This window comes from Elephantulus edwardii, unplaced genomic scaffold (genome assembly GCF_000299155.1).
Source record: "Elephantulus edwardii isolate Elephantulus edwardi_28Jun2011 unplaced genomic scaffold, EleEdw1.0 scaffold00237, whole genome shotgun sequence".
In the NCBI taxonomy this organism is placed as follows: Eukaryota; Metazoa; Chordata; class Mammalia; order Macroscelidea; family Macroscelididae; genus Elephantulus; species Elephantulus edwardii.
In genome coordinates, this window is record NW_006399987.1 from 3,025,507 (window position 1) to 3,045,094 (window position 19,588).

At 48.9% G+C, this 19,588-nt stretch overlaps 2 protein-coding genes across 2 annotated transcripts in view; one reads left to right on the forward strand and one right to left on the reverse strand.

Annotated features, from left to right (window-relative positions):
• Positions 1–903: 903 nt before the first annotated feature.
• Positions 904–19,588, forward strand: part of SMARCA4 (SWI/SNF related, matrix associated, actin dependent regulator of chromatin, subfamily a, member 4) — a 125,183-nt gene continuing 106,498 nt past the window's right edge. The window contains exon 1 of the mRNA XM_006898784.1: positions 904–1,106. The gene's annotated coding sequence lies outside the window, so the exon portion shown is untranslated. The remainder of the gene's footprint in view (positions 1,107–19,588) is intronic.
• Positions 17,004–17,258, reverse strand: LOC102860995 (NADH dehydrogenase [ubiquinone] 1 alpha subcomplex subunit 3-like). Its single transcript, XM_006898783.1, has one exon. The coding sequence runs from the start codon at positions 17,256–17,258 to the stop codon at positions 17,004–17,006; it is 255 nt and encodes an 84-aa protein (XP_006898845.1).

Consider the following 19,588-nt stretch of genomic DNA (forward strand, 5'->3'; position numbering starts at 1 on the left):
AAAACAATTTATGTCTTTGAATGTTGAGCAATCAATAAGGATGACAGTAGAAGGGTCGTCGCCTTTGAGCTGTGTTGAAGAGCATTGAGTACGGCATGGACGGCCAAAACAATAAACAGGTCTGTCTTGGAAGCAGAGAAACCAGAGAGCTCTTAAGAGTCCAGAGTGGTGGAACTTCTTCTCACGTACTTTGGGCATGTTGTCAGGAGAGGGGCATCATACTGGGAATCGTGGAGGGTTAAAGAGAGGAATGCCCTCTACTAGATTGACACAGGAATTGTTACAATGTGTTTGAAGCCTATCCAGAGGCTGAGGATGGTGCACGCTAGGGTAGGGCCCAGACCAGTTGTTCACAGGGTGATTATGAGTCATAGGCGACTCATTGACACTTAATAGCAACAACTCTACTGATTTAACCGCATTTAGTGGGTGTAGAAAGTCGAGCCCCTTCTGGCCTCACCAAACAGGCTCTACTGCTTCGGGGCAAGGATAAAAGATTCTCAAGTTCGCTTTAGGACTGCGGGTGACCCTGTGCAGCCCTGGTCCTGGTGAGGAGGTCTCCTGCACTCACGAGTGGTTCTCAGTGTGTGTCCCCCAGTTTAAAGGCCCCTAAACTGGCCCTGCCTGAAGATCTCCGGGGACGCCCGTCCCATCCCCCAACCAGCCTCCGCAGTGACATCCGCTCTGCGCATGTTCGACTCTGTGCGGCCGCGCGGAGGATTACGCCTATGCGCATGCGCAGGAGCATTCCAGCCCGAGTCGCTTTTCCGAGCTCCGCCACTTCTCCTCTCTTTAGCTTCGCGCGAGCACGCACGCGTGCGAGGGGCGGAAGAGCGGGCGCGCGCGCGCACGAGGCTTGGCGCCGGCGGAACTCGAGAGACGTCCGCAGAGGGAGGTACGTCGGCGCGCGCAGCGGGGACGCGAGCGGCGAGGTGGGGGGGGGGTAGGAGGGCGGCCGCGACGGGCGCGCGCGCGCGCGGCTTCCCCCTCGCTCGGCGGCGGCAGTTTCTTTGTTTCGCGAAGAGAGGCGAGCCACCTACTCTGCCCCCGGCCCCGCGCGGAGGGGCGGGGACGGCGCCGGGAAGGCATCGCCAGCGGCAGCTCCGGTAAGGAACGCGGGCGGCGGGGGGGAACGCGGCGCGGGCCTCGGGAAGACGGTTTGAATGGAGCTGGAGCCCTGAGGGGGGAGGGGGCCGCCGGCGCCCGGAGTGGGGCCGGGGTACGGCGGCGCCCGAGGGTCAAGAAGCCGGGGCCCGCCGCCGCGCGCGCGGTCCAGGCCACAGTGCAGCGAGGCCGCGGAGGTTCCAGGATCCGCGGGGCGGGCGGGCGCAGGAAGGGGGGCCCGGGCCGCGTGGAGGCCGCGCGCCCCTCGCGCGCGCTCTCGCCGGGGTCGGCGGACAAAGCTCACCTCCCCTTTGGACCGGCGGGTGGCCCAGCCTCGCTCGCCTTCTTTCTCCTGGGCGGCGGCAACAATGAGCAGACCCGGGGACTTTCCTGGCTGCATCTTAGCGGATCTGACCTGCAGGATGCCATTTGGGGGACTCAGTTGGGGGAAAGCTCACCTGTGTCCAGTGTCGCCTGCACGCGAGCCTCTGCAGCCCCCTCGGTAGTCACGAAAGCCCACTTAAAACTTAAGCAACAAAAAAAATTCACGTTTCAAATTTTCAGGGAAAAAAAATAAGACCCCCAGTTTTTCGCAGGTAGTAACTTCCAACCATGTGTCCCTCAATGGGGGGAGGTCGTCGGCAGGTGGGGGCGGGAGGAGGGAAATAACTGCTGTTAAAAGCATTGTTTTTTCCACCACCGCCTCAGTTTATATTCCAGAAGAAGGCATGTGTTTAAAACCTAGGCTTCTCAGGCGAGTATCTTGAGATGGTCTGGAAGATGCCATGTTTGGGAGCGACTCCTTCGGGATAGTCGGGAGGATGTAGGTGCTAAGAGCCCCTTTTCAGGGATTTGAAACAAGCTTTCAGTTTGGATTGACAGCTTGGATTCGAGTTTGCATTTCGGAGCTGTGGCTCACTTGGCTGTGTGTTTTGAGACAAGGCGCTTGACCTCTCTGGGCCTTGCAGTCTGAGAAATGGGGCCAATTTGACAGAGAGGGTGAGTGAGAGCCTAAAAAACAGGTCCAGGTAGGTTTGAGAAGCACTATTCTTGTCCCCAGTAGCCAGGAAATTAAAAGATGTATTGCGATGGGAAAGTCTGCTGTTAGGGACCTCTCCAAAGTCCTGAAGAGCAATGGTGTCACTCTGGAGACTAAGGTGCGTCTGATACAGCCATGGTCTTTGCTATCACTTGTTATACATCAGAGAGTTGGACAATAACCAAGGAGGATAGAAGGAGAATTGATGCCTTTGAGCTGTGGCGCTGGAGAAGAGTATAGAGGGTACCATGGACTTCTAGGAAAACAAACACATTCATCCTGGAGAGGGTTAAATTGGACAACTCCTTGGAGGCAAGGATTCTGAGGCTTCTTCTAACATAGTTTGGACATATTGTAAGGAGAGACCGGTCCTTGGAGAGGGACATCATGCTTGGGAGGGTGGAGGGACAGCGCTGGAGGGGAAGACCCTCTATGAGGTGGATTGATTCAGTGACTGGGGTAATTGGGATGGGTGTGTCAGAGGCTATGCGATTGGCACAGGACAGAGCAGAGTTTAGGGCTGTTGTACATAGGGTCGCTATGAGTCGCAAGCGACTCGATGGCACATAACAACAACGTTACTGCCTGGCCTATTGCCCTTCGTTGTTCAGCAAGATGTTGAATCCCTTCTGGGGGCCCTGTGGTCGGGAGTTAATGTTTGAAAGAAGCCTCTCCAGTCTTGGAGGTGAAACAGGTCTAAGTAGATGGAGCAGAGGTGGGGTGTGGTGTGCTGGGAACAGCCCTCTGTGGCTTTCCGTGTAGACCTCACATGGACGCTGATAGAGTGACACTGGACAGGCACAAGGGAGCGTTGGTGGCCTAGTGAATAAGGAGTTGCACTGCCAACCCAAAGGCAGGCAGTTCAAATCCACCAGCTGCTTGGGGGAGGAAAGTGAGGCATTCTCCTCCTGTGTGATTTACAGTCTCAGAACCTGATGGAGGGTCAGCTATGAGTCGCATCTGACTTGACTGAGTTAGTTGAGTGGAAAGTGCAGATGAGGCGTCAGAGTCAACGATTAGGGAGGCTGCATGGAAGAGGTGATGCTCAGGATGGGGGAGGTGTCCAGGATTATGTTTTGACTGGCAGGGATACCTTTTCAGGGACACTTTCCCTGACCACCCAGACTGGTCATCATTCCTTCACTGGCCCATCCCGTCATCCTTTCTAGTGTAGCTGGTGCCCCAGGTGGTGATTAATCCCCCCTGTTGCTTCCTATTCTAGTGCCCTCAGAGGAGGTCCAGGTGTGCCCGGCACCCAGCGGGCACGGGCACTGGTGAAGCGTAGAGTGGTTCAGTGGGAGGATGGACTGGATGGGTCTGTGAAGTGCTTGACTGGGGACCATGATGGGTCGTAAGCAGTAAGTAGTTGCTGCTGCTGGTCCTTTAACCTGCCGGGCCAGTGGTTCCCCCACCCCAGCACCCGCTGGAGTGGGGTGTGGACAGCAGTTCTGGATCCCAGCTCTTGGCCATGCATTTGCCCTTGAAGGCCTCTCTTGATGTTGAGCCAGGCAAACAGCCCCCCCCCCCCCCCCTTTACTTGTCAGATGGTCATTGTCAGGATTGAGATAACCCCCAATTTGATGTTTGTATTTCCCTCCTCATTTGCTTTTGATAAGCGCTGGACAGAGTTGTGAATATTCAAACCGTCCCTCCTTGTGTGGCACCCAGGATCCCATTCAGGATGACTTTGGGTGGAACCCATTGTGAAGGGCGCCCCTGGGCTTGGGCAGGAAGGGACCCTCGCAGTCATTCCCGATTCATGGCGTGAACAAGTGTGCATTGAGCGCCCATGAGCCGGTCCTGCTCTGGGAGCCAGAGCTCAGACAAGGGCCCTGTTCTCCCTCACGCCCGTCTCCTTCTCTGTTAAAAGGCACACGAATGGTACCCGCTGCAGGTTGAGACAAGGACTAATGACAAATGCAAAGTGCCTAAAACAGGTTAAACCGTTGGCTTATCTCTTTTTTCTGTAATTCCTACAGCACGCTGGTGGATTGAGTTAGCTATAGTGGTTTTGTTGTTGTTGTTGTTGTTGTTCTAAGTTTTCCAGGCGAGAGCCAGTGCAGCGACCCTTCATTTTGTGCTTGATATTGAAAAGACTTTTACTTGGTAAATTTTTTAAAAATTAATTTTAGTGAAAGTTTACAGAGACTTTGGATTTCCATTCATTCATTGTTGCACTTTTCTTCCTGTGCAACCTCCCCCCCAGTTTACCCTTCTCTTTGAAAAGTAAAAGAAAAATTCTTTCATTGTTATACAATCCCTCCTCCCAAGTCCATTCCACTATGCAGCCTTCACTCTGGACTCCTATCATGACAGTTAATACCTAATCACATATCCCTTTTAAACAGTTCTCTTTCTCATCTGTTTCAATGCAGTATACATTATTTATCCCATATTTTTCAGTTTCCCCCCAACACTGATGTCAGTCCTGTTTTACAACAGTGGCACTATGCAGTATTTGTCCCTTTGTCATTGAGATATTTCACTCAGCATAATGTCCTGCAGGGTCACTCATTTTGTATAATATTGCATGAGTTCCTTGTTTTTCAATACAGTGTAGTATTCCATTATGTGAATATACCAGAGCTACTTTATCTATTCTTTTGTTGATGGGCACTTGGGTTGTTTCCAGCTCTTTGCTATTTTTGAACAAAGCTCCAATAAACATGGGTGTGCATTTACTTGGTAATTTTACCATAGGGCGCTCTGGTGTCCTTGTGGGAGAGGAGTTACACTGCCAGTCCAAAGGCAAGTGGCTTATTCATCTGCTCCTTGGGAGAAAAGTGGGCAGGCTCTTCCTGTGTGTGTGACTGACTTACCGCCTCTGAAAACCCAGTGGAGCTTCAGCTCTGAGTCTGTTCCGACCTACAGAATGAGCGAGTGAATGTTACCACGAGGTGCCCGGGTGATGCAGTCACAGGGCTGTTAACCAGAGGGTGTGCCCTTCTGGCGGCTCCAATCCATCTGGTGCTCTGAGAGAGAAAGGTGGACAGTCTCCCACGCGGCTTACAGCTTTCAGATCCCAGGAGAAGGTCAGCTGTGAGTCAGGTCTGATTTGACAACAATGATTTTTTTTTTTAACCCATCAGAGCATTGGAAAGAAATGAGTGTTTGATGGCATAAGCTTTACAAAGAGCAAATGCATCCCACTCCTGAAACCCATCAAATAAAATTCATTATTAAAAACAAACAGATGCTCACTTTTTAGTGCATATATTTCCTTGTGATTTGTAACACGGGAGGACTTAAGAGAGTCCGAGTTTCAAAATATGTACTTAGTATTAAAGAGGTGTGCACAGATCTCTTCGTTAGAGGGGATGGTAATCAGTGCTAGCGTTTGGAAGGCAACGTGTGCAGAGGAACACGTCCAAGTCACACTTGAGTTTCAGCTGAGCTGCAGTTCCTCTCGACTTTACAGAAGTCATCTCACATCCCTAAGAAGAGGTATTAGGATTAGGCTCAGGGATTGTTTTTGGGTTTGTGGTTTGTTTTTTTTTTACATTTTTCCAGTAAGTCTTTATTATTAGTTAAGTCACAATTTAAGATTCCGGCAGAGAGGTAAGGTGGGCCAGTTCAGATCTTCCCAGGGAATGTACCTTCTGCCCTGTGGTCATCCTAGGCTGACACCCAGGACAGAGGGCAGAGGGACTTGTATACGCGCTGATACCATTCACACACAGAGACATCGCCGCCTTTGGCAGTCATTGCCTTCTCGCAGTGGTGGAAATCCAGGTAGTTTTGCCAGCAGTTCCTGGTTTGGTTCTGGTTGGGAAAGCGGCTATCAGAAGGGGCAGTTCGGTAGTTCTTGATTTTGGTCTTAATGTCTTCCGCCATGGTGGTGATTTCTAAAGACTTTCCTCAAAGCAGCGGCAGCTCAATGTTGGGTTTGTGTTTTTAGTATATATTTATAAATATCCTTTGACAAAATCTGGGGTCCCAGATGGTACCAGTGGTTGATGTTGCTGGTCTGCTGACTAAAAGGTTGAATGTGGAAATTCACCCAGAGATGCCTTGAGTACTACACCCCTGGCTCTGCAGGCGCTGTTCCAAGCATCAGACATGTTTCATTTAGTTCCTGCTACAGCCCCGACCCAGTGAAGACTTTGGCTGTTGAGTTCTGGCAGGCATGGGCTTGATAGAAAACAGAACCAACTCTCTTAGGTTTCACAAAATTTGACAGGAAAGATTTTTTTCTTTTCATTCCCAGTTTTCCCTTCCCACCCATGGGAAACACCCCCCCCCATTACATGTAAATGGAATCATATCCTTTTTATTCTTTTGTGTCTAGCCTGTGTTTCCAGGAATCACCTGTATGGTAACATGTGTCAGAAGTGCATGGTAACATGTCTCAGAAGCCTGTTTTACCACTGAGTAATACTCCAGTTAGTGTGTGGATTGACACAATGTAGCAGTGTGCCGGAGCAGGGCAGAGATTATGAGGGTGGCACTGGAGAGGGCAATGTCCAGATCTGTTTTCATGGGGTCGCGGTGAGCCCTCATCGACCCCACAGAACCTGATGACAACAACATCTCTCCACTGTAGACGTAGGCCTCTTTTTGTTTATCCCTTCATCTGTCACTGGCTTTGAGTTGCGTTTCTTAGTGGACTAGTGTGACAATAACCAGAATACAGCTAGTGAGGGATTTTAACAAATAGAAGTTTATTTTCTTTTTTTTTTAATTTTTTTTAAAATTTTTATTTTATTATTTTTGTGTGCGTGTACCGTCAAATCAGATCTGACTGGTACAGGAGGAGATTGTCCCTCCTTACCCGGCAGAGCATCTGGTGGATTCGAACCGTGCGCCTCTGGGATTGTAGTTGCAGCTCCTTGCCACTAGGCCACCAGAGCTCCCCTAGAAGTTTATTTTCTTGTAGTTTTGTTGTTAGGTGCCATCGGGTGCACTCAGGGCGACCCTGTGAGCCACACATCTGAACCTTGCCCTGTCCTCGGTCATCATGATCTCTGCCAAGCTCAAGTGCACCACGGGAGTCATTGTCAGTCCATCTCTCATTGAGGGTCTTCCTCTCGTTCTTTGGCCCTCCACCTTTCCCAGCATGATGTCTCTTTCCAAGGCTTGCTTGCTTCTGAGAATAATTTCCAAAGCACTGTCTGATTAACAATGGCGGTGGCAGTCCACCCCAGCACTCACAGGCAGAAACGTTGATCTTTATGTCTTCCATTTCTTACTTACAACTACCAGTTTTCCTAAGGGAGCCCCTGGTGGCCTCGTGATAAGGAGCCGTGTTGCGCATCTGAAGGCATGTCTCCACGCCACCAGCTGCTGCACGGGAGAAGGATGGGTGGTCTCCCCCCGTGCAGTTTACTGCCTCTGAAAACCCCCTGGAGGGTCAGCTATGGGTTGGTTCTGACTGTACAGTATAGAACAATCACCAGTTCTCCTAGATTCATACTTCCTATGTTCAATCACCAGTTCTCCTAGATTCATACTTCCTATGTTCCATATTCCAATTATTAATGGATATTTGCAGCTGTTTCTCCTCATTTCGACCCTGTCACATCAGTACACGACGGTCCTTCACTGGGTGAAAGCTTTATTCCATGTGGGTCATTACCACGGACGCCTCTTGGAGGCCCCAGCTCTTCCCTGTCACAGTCTAAGCGCCCTCCACCCTGAGGGCCTTGTCTTCCAGCACCCTATCCAGCAGGATTCTCCCATTGTTCATAGAGTTTCAGAAGTGGATGGCCAGTCCTATTTCTCAGTCTGTCTTAATGGGAGGCTCTTTTGAAACCTATCCATCAAGGGTGACCCTGCTGGTGTTTGAAATACCAGTTGCACAGTGCCCAGCATCACAACTGGGAGATGGTATAACACTATGCACACTGACAGACACGTGGTGGGCTTACAGCTTGGCAGGCTGGAAGTCTGAATTCGGTGCACTGGCTCTAGGGGGATGGTTCTTAGCCCCTAGTTATCTGTAGGAAGTTGCTCTGCTGAACCCAAAGGCCATATCTGTCTTTGTTTGAATCCACCAGCAACTCTGAGGATAGACTGGTTCCTCCTGTGCAGTTTACGGCCTTGGAAAGCTCTCTAGGGGGTCAGCTATGAGTCTGATGGTCTGCAGTTGATGGCATTAGTTGGGCTTTGAGTTGTAGAGGGAAGGCCTGTCAGTGGGCTCTGGGGCCAAGGTCTGTGTTTCTCTCTAGCTTCTAACCTTGGTCATCTTCAGGAGGCCTGGCGTCTCTACCCCAGTTTCCGTGTTCTTTCTGCTTGCTGAAACGTTTTAAAATGCTTCCTCATTAACATAACAAAGGAACATCATCTTTAAGTCCTTCTGGATGCTAGTGGCCATATAGGACAGAGTAGGGGACTTCCAAGGCTCAGGGACCTCTCCAGAGTACTGAGAAACAATGATGTCACTCTAGAGACTAAGGTGCACGTGATCCAGGCCGTGGTCTTCTCAGTTACTTGTTATGCGTTAGAGAGTTGGACAGTGACTAAGGATGACAGAAAAAGAATTGATGCCATTCAGTTGTGGTGCTGGAGAAGAGTCTTGAACATACCATTGACTGCCAAGAAAACAAGTCTGTCTTGGAGAGGCTGAAACCGAGTTTCTCCTTGGAAGCTAGGATTTTGAAGCTCCATCTGACATACTTTGGGCATAGGGACCGATCCTTGGAGAAGGACATCATGCTTGGAAGTTTGGAGGGACAGTGCAGGAGAGGAAGACCCCAGATGAGATGGATTGACACAGTAACTGGGGCAGTGGGTGTTGGTGTGTCGGAGTCAGTGAGACAGGCTCAGGACAGGCTTCAGAGCTGCTGTGCATAGGGTCACTGTGAGTTGCAGGTGATTTAACAGCACATAACAACAAAAAGAGCAACAATCTTTACAGAGAAAGACAATAAACGTTACAGAGGGAAGCTTTGGTGGCCGCAGGGAGTCTCCAGGGAGCCGCGCTCGAATCCTCAGGCTGTGCTTTTCTGTCTCCTCGATCCGTCAGCAGCTTTGTGGGAGAAAGATGGACAGTCTCCTTCCTTGTGATTTACAGTCTCGGAAGACCTGCTGGAGGGTTAGCTTTGGTTTGGTTCCACCTCAACAGCAATGAGTTAGAGTTTCTGAGTTAATCTTTCCATGGAGGAAGTCTCACGGTATAATTTGTAGTGTGTGATGCTACTAAACAAAAGGTTGATGGTTCACATCCACCAAATGCTCCTCAGGAGAAAGATGGACAGTCTTTTCCCCTAAAATATATACAGCCCCTGAAGCCCACTGGGCAGGATCCCTCCACGTTGGGGGAAACTGGACAACAGAGGGCTTTTAATCTTTACAGAAGCAGATGCCACATCTCTTAAAAAATACCTCGTGAGTTTCATCTGCCAGTCTTAGGGCTAGTAGCCCAAGTGCGTAACTACTGCACCATCAGGACTTCTTACAAGAAAGACATGCGTTCCCAAACCAGGGGACAATCACAAGGATTGTAGGATTCACAGCTCACTTTTAGGAACACAGTTCAATCTCTAACAGGCAATTTTGTGCCTTTTAATTTACTGTGAGTGAGGCTGCAGAGAGCATTACTCTCTGTGTATCTCAGTCATTGCTTTAAATTCTTTGGGGTATGCACACCCATGTTTATCACGACTTTGTTCTCAGTAGCAAAGAGTTGGAAACAACCCAGATGCCCATCAACAAACGAATGGATAGAGAAGCTGTGGTATATTCACACAGTGGAATACTATGCAGCACTGAAAAATGGGGAACTCATGAATTATTATATAAAATGGGTGGCCCTGGAGGACATTATTCCGAGTGAAATATCTCAGTCACAAAAAAACAAATACTTTAGAGTGCCAGTGTTGTAAAACGGGACTTGACATTGGGGTTGGGGGAAAACTGAGAGGAGGGGATAAATAATGTACAGGGCATTAAATGAAACAGATGAGGGAGAGAACTGTATAAAAGGAATATATAGTTAGGTATTGTTGGCATGACAAGGGTCCAGAATAAGACCTGCATAGTAAAGTGGTCTAGGGGTGGGGAGGATTGTAATGAAAGAATTTTTTTCTCAAAGAAAAAAAGTGTTCTGGGGGGGTGAGGGTGCAGGGGGGAAAATGTGCAACCGTGAACGATTGGAAACCCGAGTCCTTTATAAACTTTCATTAAAATGTCAATTAAAAAAAAAACAAACAGGAAAAATTCTTTGGGGTATATATTTTCTGGAGTGGACTTGCTGGGTCAGACAGTAATGCTGTGCTCAACCTTTTGAGAAACGGCCACTCTCTTTCCCAGCAGCCATGTGGTTCACGTTCCAACAAGCACCGTACAAGTGTCCTCGTTTTTCCACGTAATCGATGATTTCTTGTTTGAAGTTTTGTCAGTGGCACGCTGACATTTTTCTTCTTTTTGGCTTTATTTAAAACTGACTGTCCATTTTTCCTACACATTTAAGAAAAAGTCTCTTATTCTGATTTGGCTGTGTTATATGAATGTGTATTTAATAGCAGTATAGTTTTAATTTTACGAGAAATAGTCCACTGACTGAGAGCTGACTTAAAGATATTTATGCATAAAACCTACTATTTCAGATAAAAAACAAAACCAAAAAAACTTCTTTTGATCCTCTTACTTAAAATCATTATATTCCCAAGAAAAGAAATAAGAGAAAACAGTTTCTCAGAGACTCAAAATTCTATCAGAACAAAAGAAAAAATTTCTTTTCCCTACATATTTAAAATAATTAAAAATAGCATCAACCACAATTAAAAACCAAACTACCCTGCATCTTTTTTTTTCAATTTTAATGAAAGTTTACAGACTTAGGGTTTCCAGTCATTCATTGTTGCACTTTTCTCCCTGCCCACCCCCTCCCTCTCAATTCACTCTTCTCCTTGAAAAGAAAAATTCTTTCATTGTTAATGCAATCCCTCCCCCAGAGTCCACTCCACTATGCAGCCTTCACTCTGGACTTCTGTAATGTAATGTAAGAATGCCCATTCATATGTCCCTTTTAAACAGTTCTCTCCCTCATCTGTTTCAATCCAGTATTCATCATTCCTCCCCTCCTTTTCTGTCTTCCCTCAACCCTGATGTCAGTCTCATTTTATAATAGTGGTCCTATGCAATAGTTGTCCTTTTGTGACTTGAGATATTTCACACAGCATAATGTCCTCCTGGGTCATCCATTTTGAATAATATTGCATAAGTTCCTTGTTTTTCAGTGCAGCATAGTATTCCATTGTGTGAATATACCAGAGCTTCTCTATCCATTCGTTTGTTGATGGGCACTTTGGTTGTTGTTTCCAGCTCTTTGCTATTGTGAACAAAGCCGTTACCCTGCACCTTTTTATTGTGCTTTGAGTGAAAACTTCCAGAGCAAATGGGTTTTCCCTTTGCATACGTTCTGTTTCATGACATTGATGATGACACTCACACTCTTTTCCCACTTTCTCCCTGTTTCTGATTTTCCTTGATCCTTCTGTCCTCTTCTTTCCTGACTTCTGAGCTTTATTCTTGGGCAAATGCTGTCTTTTAAAATCTTACATGCGAGAAAAATCAAACAACCAAATAATAACCAAAAAAATACAATAAACATGTATTATTCTGAGTGTGTCCCTCCCTCCCGCTGCTGGTCATCTTACAGGCTTGTCTGTGGTTTGGCTAAAAGGTGGGTTATGGGGGTCATTTCTGTTTCAGGTTGAATGGCAACTAAGGGCCACAGTTGGGGCTCCCCTAGTCTTTCAGAGCACTAAGCTTGATGAGTCCTTTCCACGATTTTCAGTTTTGTTCACTCTTTTTTCTACAGGAGCTTTTCTCTTGAACTCTTTGAGAACAGTCAGCAGTGGTAGCAGGGCCCCATCCAGTTCTTCTGGTCTCAGAATCATGGAGGCTCAGGTTTGGGGTGCCCATTTGGCCATGGAACCAGTTGTCTCTGTACTTCTTTGGTTTTCTTCACAGATTGTGTTATGCCAATCAACCTTGATAGCCTTTCCCCCCAGATGGTTACTGAGACACCAGGTCTTTCCCACCCCCGACCCCCATTCCTTGAACTATTATTCTGAGACCCCAATCTAGCCACTTATTCCCCTGGACATATTTGGTTATGATTAAGTTTACATGACTGCTTCCTGTTTACTGTATGTTGTTGTTATGTACCATCATGTTGCCCATGACTCAGAGCGACCCTGTGTATAACAGCTCTGAACCCTGCACTGTCCTGAGCCCGTCTCACTGACTCTGACACATCTACCCCCATTACCCTAGTTATCCTGTCACTCCATCTCATGCGGGGTCTTCCTCTCCTGCACTGTCCCTCCACTCTTCTGAACATGATGTCCTTCTCCAAGGATCGGTCTGTCCTGGCCACGTGCCCAAAGTATGTGAGACACAGCTTTAGAATCCTCACCTCCAAGGAGAAACTTGGTTTCAGCCTAAGACAGACCCATTTGTTCTTTTGGTGGTCCGTGGTGTGTTGTGTATGTAGATGTGATTACAGCATATGTTGTTGTTATGTGCCATCGAGTCTCTTGCAACTCATAGTGACCCTGTGTCCAGGAGCCCTAAACTCTGCTCTATCCTGTGCCAACCTCGTCGTCTCCCACCACCCCAATCACAGTCTTAACAGTGTCCAGTTTTCCTACATTCATGCTTCTCACATTCCATGTTCCAATCATATACATACAGGAATAGCATCTGCCAAGTCTGTGTATGGTCTTGAGGGGAGTCCCTTATGCCCGCCCATTTCTGTTCTTGCCTGTGTCTTCACTTGTAGACGAGTGTTTGTTACTCTTGACAGTGCAAGGTGGTGGGTGTCATGTGGTCTCTGTCCTTGTGCATGTCTCTGTCTTCTTTCTTCTCAGCAATATTGTGCCGCTTGCTCTGAGCTGAATTACTTTCCCCTTTGTTCTGTCCAATAAGGTGTTGTAATATGAGTCTTGTCAGCGTGGTGGTTTTCCCTATCCTGCCTCTCGTCTGCCGTCCATAGTACCTGGTGGTGAGCGTGTCCCTCATGGGCAAGCTGTCCTTGCACTTTTGTGATTGTGGACACACACAGTGGCCGCTCTCCTGTAGCCGACTGACATCACTCAGCAGGACGTCCACCAGTTCATCACGGGCGGAGGCGGTTCTCGGGTTCTTGCTTTTCTTAAATGTTGCAAAGGTGTCCATATGCACCCCTGCCGGCTGGCTTAGCCATTTATGTTTCGGGGCCCCCCAGGTTGTTTCCATCTTGCTCTTTGCTGTTGGAAATCACGCGTGCACTTGCAGCTGCTCGTGGTCCGGCTCTTATTCCTTTAGGATGTTTGCCTTGTAGAGAGGTTGCTAGATAAAAGTGGTATTTCCGTTTCCAGCTTTGTAAGGAGGCGCCAGGCTGTTTCCCATAAGCGGTTGCTCCATTTATCAGTCCCACCAGAAGTGTTTGCACGTTCCGGTCCCTCCACACCCTTGCCAGTGTTTGATTTTTCCTTTTATTGACCTTTGCTGTTGCTGGGATGGAATGGTGCGTTATTTTGATTTGCATCTTTCTGAGGGGCCCAGTGATGCAGCACAGTGATGCTGTGGGTTAGAACTTAACGTCTGCGTCACTTGGCTGGTGGGGAGCTGACGTCCGCAGTGGTGCTTTAGCTCCATAAAGCTCCTAACACCGGTTCGGACTTGTACCGGCAATTTCTGTGCTTCAAGGAAAGCGCAGTTCATCCTTTCTGCCTGCAGACCAGCTTCTCTCTCATGGCGGTTGTTAAGTGGATTTCACCCCTGGCTGACCCTCCAGTGTGTTTCCAGGGCTGTAAGATGCACAGGAGGAGAGTGCCCATCTGTCTCTCTGCTGGTGGATTCGAACCGGCAGAGGGATGACAGCATAACTCTCTTGAGACCAAAGCTGCCTCACGCCACCAGAGCAGCCTTCGAACAAAGTCAAGTCATTGCTGTCAAGTCAGAACCGACTCCTAGCCGACCCTCCGGTGGGTTATCGGAGGCTGTAAATCGCACAGGAGGAGATGGCTCGTCATTCTCCTGTGGAGGCACTGGTGGAGCCTCTGGACCTGCTGGGGGAGGAGCGATTACTTGCCTGGGCACATTCTGTCCTCAGTGCCTCATGGGTCGGAGCTCCTGCCACTACCATACCAGGCTGCAGTGGTGAGAACCCCAAAGCCAGTGCCATTAACTTTGCCTTGTACATAAGTACAAACAAAAGTATGTATCCCAGTCATGTCTTTTGTCCGCTAAGGCAGCCCCTCTTACAGTGGTGCTCCAGATCCTGACAGTCGTGCTCACTCTGTTAGAAATGAAAGCAGGAGCCATGAATCAGTGGAATTAATTTCCCCCTGTCCAGAAGTAAATTTAATAAAAGAGTCTTCATAAAATAGCCACACATTTTGAGGTACCTTTTCTTCTGGAACAACTGAAAAGTCGGTAGTTCAAATCTGTTTGCCATTTTAAGATGTAAGATGAGTTAATCTCATCTTGTAAAGATTTGTAGCCTCAGAAACCCAGGGGAGCCTCGCAGTGAGGTGGAATCAGCTCGCGGACATTGGTGGATTAGAATCAAGGACCTCTGCATCGACGGCACATTTCCTTACCACTCAGTCACCAGAAAATGCCAACTGACTGGAAGAGATCCATGTTTGTTCTTACTCCCAAGAAAGAATTAATATAATACCATTATTATTACATGTGATTAAGATATTTTTGAAGATCATCCAAAACCAGAACAGCTTATTAACAGAACTGCCAGCAGTTCCAGCTTGAGCTTTGAAGAGTCTCTGGTACCAGATATATTATTGCTGATGTCAGATGGATCTTGGCTGAAAACCGAGAATATCAGAAGAATGTGTGTTTGTGCTTTATTGACTGCAAAGGCATTTGACTGTGTGAATCAAAACAAACCAGGCCTAACCTTGAGTAGAGTGGAAATTCCAGAACACTTAATTGTGCTTTTACAAAATCTATACTTAGACCAAGATGCTGTCCAAATAGAACAAGGGAACACAGCATGGTTTAAAATCAGGGAAAGTACGTGTCAGGATTGTATCCTCTCTCCATACCTATTCAGTCTGTATGGTGAGCAAATTATTTGAGAAGCTGAACTTTGTGAAAAAGAGGGTGGCATCAAGATTGGAGGAAGCCTGATCAACAAGCCTCTTTATGCAGATGACACAGCCTTGCTTGCTGAAAGTGAGGAGGACCCGAAGTGTTTGTTGCAAAGGATCGAGAAGTGTATAAAATCTTTCAATATGGATTTCATCTCAACATCAAGAAAACAAAAATCTTAACCACCAGGCCAGTAGGCAAATGGAGAAAAGATTGAAATTGTCAGTGATTTCATCTTGCTTGGATCCACAATCAACACCCTTGGTACCAACAGTCAAAGAGCTTGGGAATGTATAGCATCAGGAAAGTCTGCTGTCAGGGACCTCTCCAAAGTCCTGAAGAGCAATGAAGTTAGTTTAAAGACTAAGGTGCACTTGATTTAAGCCACAGTCTTTCTAATCACCTACTATGCATCTGAGAGCTGGACAGTGAGTAAGGATGATAGGAGAAGAATAGATGCATTTGTGGTGCAATAGATGAGTTGTGATGTTGGAAAAGAGTGCTGAATATCCCATGGACTGCCAAGAGAGCAAACAGGTCTGTCTTGGAGAAAGTAAAATCAGAGTGTTTCTTGGAGGCAAAGATGGTGAAGCTTCATCTCATGTATTTTGGACATGTTGTGAGGAAAGATGATTCCTTGGAAAATGACATCATGCTTGGAAAGGTCGAGGGCCAGGAAAGGAGAGGAAGACCCTCAGTGAGATGGATTGACAGAGGGTCTTTGGCAGTGGGCTCAGATGTCGAGGACGGCACAAGCTAGGACAGAGTTCAGATCTGTTGTTTGTAACCACGATGAGTTAACGTGATTAGACGGCACCTAACAACAAGAAGCCACCAGAGCTCCCTCACCAGGCCGTGGTAGCCTTGACAGTGTTCATGTTCCCTTGTGCTCTACATTTCCAGTGTCTCTTTCCTTTGGTGACAGTAATTTTTGAGGCTATCCTTTAATGGATGTGTGAAATGCGGTCATACTTTGCCTTCCTTTATGGAGGAGGACCTGGAGGGATGGGCTCGGGTGGTGGGCTTGCTTCAGCGGGAGGGTTTGTGTTAATTCACTCTCATTTCCTTTTAAGGCGGCAGACCAGTTGCCTGTTTATTTTTTGAGTATCAAGACTATGAAATTCAATCCATTTATTAAAAATTATACGTACTTTACAAATCCCCACTTGTGCTCAGCTAGAACGTTTCTGGAAAAGCGTCCACCTCCTCCTTGACCCTCTTTTTACATGTAGTGTGGACTTGCTGTCTGTATTCTGAAGATTCTCGCTGACAGGCACACGTCTGTTGGTCTTTCTGGCTCAGCCCTGAACCAGGCCAGTGGACGTCACCCCAGAAGTTGTCTCTCAAGGGGGGACCTGGACAGGGGATGGAATTGTAACAGCTCCCTGTGACCATGGCAAGGCAACGACAGAACTTGGGTGGTCCAGTCAGGTGTGACTCCTGGCGACCCCCCAGGACAGAGTGGAATTGCCTCTAGGGTTCCCGAGTGTTACTAAGATCACACGTCTCTGTCCACTGTGCTGTTAGTGCTCCTCGGTCAAAGCAGGCTCTGACCCCCCCCACTAGGACACACCTGGCGTCGAGCAGAGCCCAGCACTGCCTGGTCCTGCACCAGCAGCACTGTATCAGTGCATCTCATGTGGTGGTGGTGGTGGTTGTGTGCTGTTGAGTCGGAACCGACCCACGGCTGACCCTTCAGAGGGTTTTCACAGGTAGTAAGTCATACGGGAGATTGCCCACCCTCCCATGCACCCCTCGTGACTCAAATCATTTCCACCATTGGGGGTTGGAGGGGAGGGCTCATCCTCGGAGGTGCTCACAGTTTCTTCAGCCACTCCAGGCTGGGACCCAGGGGGTCCTGGGGGTGGTTGGGCACATCAGGCATGTTCCCATCATCTCGGAGGGGCACTGGGTAGCTGTAGGGGGTGACCTCATTGATCATGTAGGCATACTTGGTGTAGGGGCTTAACGAGGGCAGAATTACAGCGAGACCCGCGATGGTGAAGGACACGACCAGCACCGGCTCCTTGTCCCAGGCATTCTTGAGGAAGGCTGCGAGTCTAGTCGCCATGGTGGCCTCCGTGGCTGCCCAGCCTTTCCTTTTGTATTTCTTCCCCCTCTGACCCTGATGTCCTTAGCTAGACGGATGTCCTTCTCCAGGGATCGCTCTGGCTGCCAGCACGCCCACAGTACATGAGACGAAATCTCACCAAGGAGTGTTCTGTCTCAGCAGATGAAGGTCCTGAGAGGCAGATCCTTGCAGGCTGTAAACCACCTCGGCCATTGCTTGGTACGGCCCCGACTGAATCCAGAGCTTAGCTTTGCAGCTCCGTTATCTTGCGAAAGGAACACATAACTTCATTTTTTATGTAGAACCTTGTCACTGGGAGCAGCCTGTGCTTTGCTCGCTGTGACATTCACCAGATGTGAGTGTAAGAGAAGGGGTGGCCGTGTTTTTAATAGTAGGGGGCTTTAATGTGGCTCTTCGGGGAGTTCTGAAGTTCCTGTTTCACTGGCAGTCACACCCGGCCGCCTCAGGAAGCAGCTGGCCACAGGCAGTTAACTCCCTCACCTGTTACAGTGGGGGTGCAGGGAGGAAACTCCCTCACCTGTTACAGTGGGGGTGCAGGGAGGAGTCCGAGGTTCTTCACCTAAGTTTACCCCTCAAGTCCCAGCAAAGTGACTTAGTGGGTGGCCACATTGTCTTAATGGTGGCCTTGAAACACAGAGGCCTGCTCCGTGGTCCCTGTACTCAGACTCCCAGGATGCACCAGCTGCACCAGGCTGCCTTCCGCGGACCAGCCCCACTGCAGTGTTCTTTCTCGCAGCGTTTGCCCTTTGTCTGACTCCAAGATCCTCAGCCTGAATCTCGTCCTTAGGTCTTGGAGTCAGACTGAAGGCAGACCTCCACTTCCTGTGTGTCTTTGGTCAGATGGCTTAACCTCTCAGAGCAAAGCCCCTCATCCTTCCTATAGCGGTCTCCCTTGTTTTAGTGGACAGCGACTTCAGCAGCTCCACCCAGGGGTGCGAGTTGGGGCCGAAATCCCAGCCTTGCCCCAGGGCTGACCTCTCTTTTCTCTTCAGGACCTTTGTTGCTGGCTGAGGGCCTGTTGGTCACCTGAGTCATCAGGTGACTCACTACTCTCACCTTCACGACTGCATGTCCAGAGAGGTTTTCTGTAAGCACCTCAGACCGTGTCACTCCCCTGCCCAGAACATCCCAGTTACTCTCTGTACAGGAGTAGAACCCTCCTTCCTCCTCAAGGGTCTGGAGGCTGAGACCCGCCATCCCCAAGTCTGACCTCATCGCTGGTACACATACTCCCTGCACGCCCCACTATGGCCGCACTGACCCCCTTGTGCCGTGGAATATGCACATCAGGCAGGGTTGTGGCACAGAGCCCTTTTGCTTGCTGTCTGTTGGCTGGGACTGAGGTCACAGATAGCCACAGGGTCACACTTCTCTAGACCTCTGCCCTGGCCCCTGGGTCTGAAAGCTCTACTTTGCCCTGGGGGATTGTTGTCTCAGAGCACCTGTACACCCTCTGTGACATTGTGTCTTGTTTGTATGTTTGTCCCTGTCACTCAGTTGTCAGCTCCAGGGCAGGGATTTGTGGCCTGGAGCCCTGGTTTGTAATCACTGCTCAGTGGAGATTTGAGGGCTCCTAGTGTCCTGTCAGGAAGGCCTGGTTCTGGCGTGGCTGAGGGGATCTGTCGCAGGGGAGTCCTCTGCAAGTGTGGGTTCCCTGTCTCCCCGTCCACTTTGCTCCCCTCTCCTGGGCTTCTCCTTCATCCTTTCCTCCTCATGGCCTCTGTCGAGTTTGCATCCAGGAATATGACAGTCTCTTGGTGGCTCAGGACATCTATTTAGTGCATCTTGATCAAGATACAAATTAAAAGCCAACAACAGTGCCTTAGAAAAGAAGAAAAAAAAGTAAATTCAAAATAAAAAAACCTCAGACTTATTTGTCTGATAGAATTGGGGGCCCCCTCAGACTGGCTGATAGAGAAGATCCTCTTCACTGAAGCTGACCCCACCCCCACCCCCAGGGATCACCTTTCAGCCACAGACAGGCCTCTGAGGGGCAGTCAGACCAGAGGGATAGCAACTGCCCAGGGATAGAGCTACAGTGAGGGCAGCAGTCGGTTCAGGTGTGTCCGAAACGAGGAGATGGCACAGGATGGGACGGGGTTCAGACCTGGTGTTCACAGGACCTGACAACAACAACAACAAGAGCAAAAGCTCAGGAGGCCAGCAGGGGCCGGAAAGTCGGGGGGAGGCGGGAGAGAGAGAGAGTGAGTGTGTGTACGTGTGTGTACACACACACATGTCCATCTCGCTGGTCTCACTGTGGCTCTGGTCGCTGAGTGAACTCTGCAGCCTCCTGCTGGCCTTCGTCC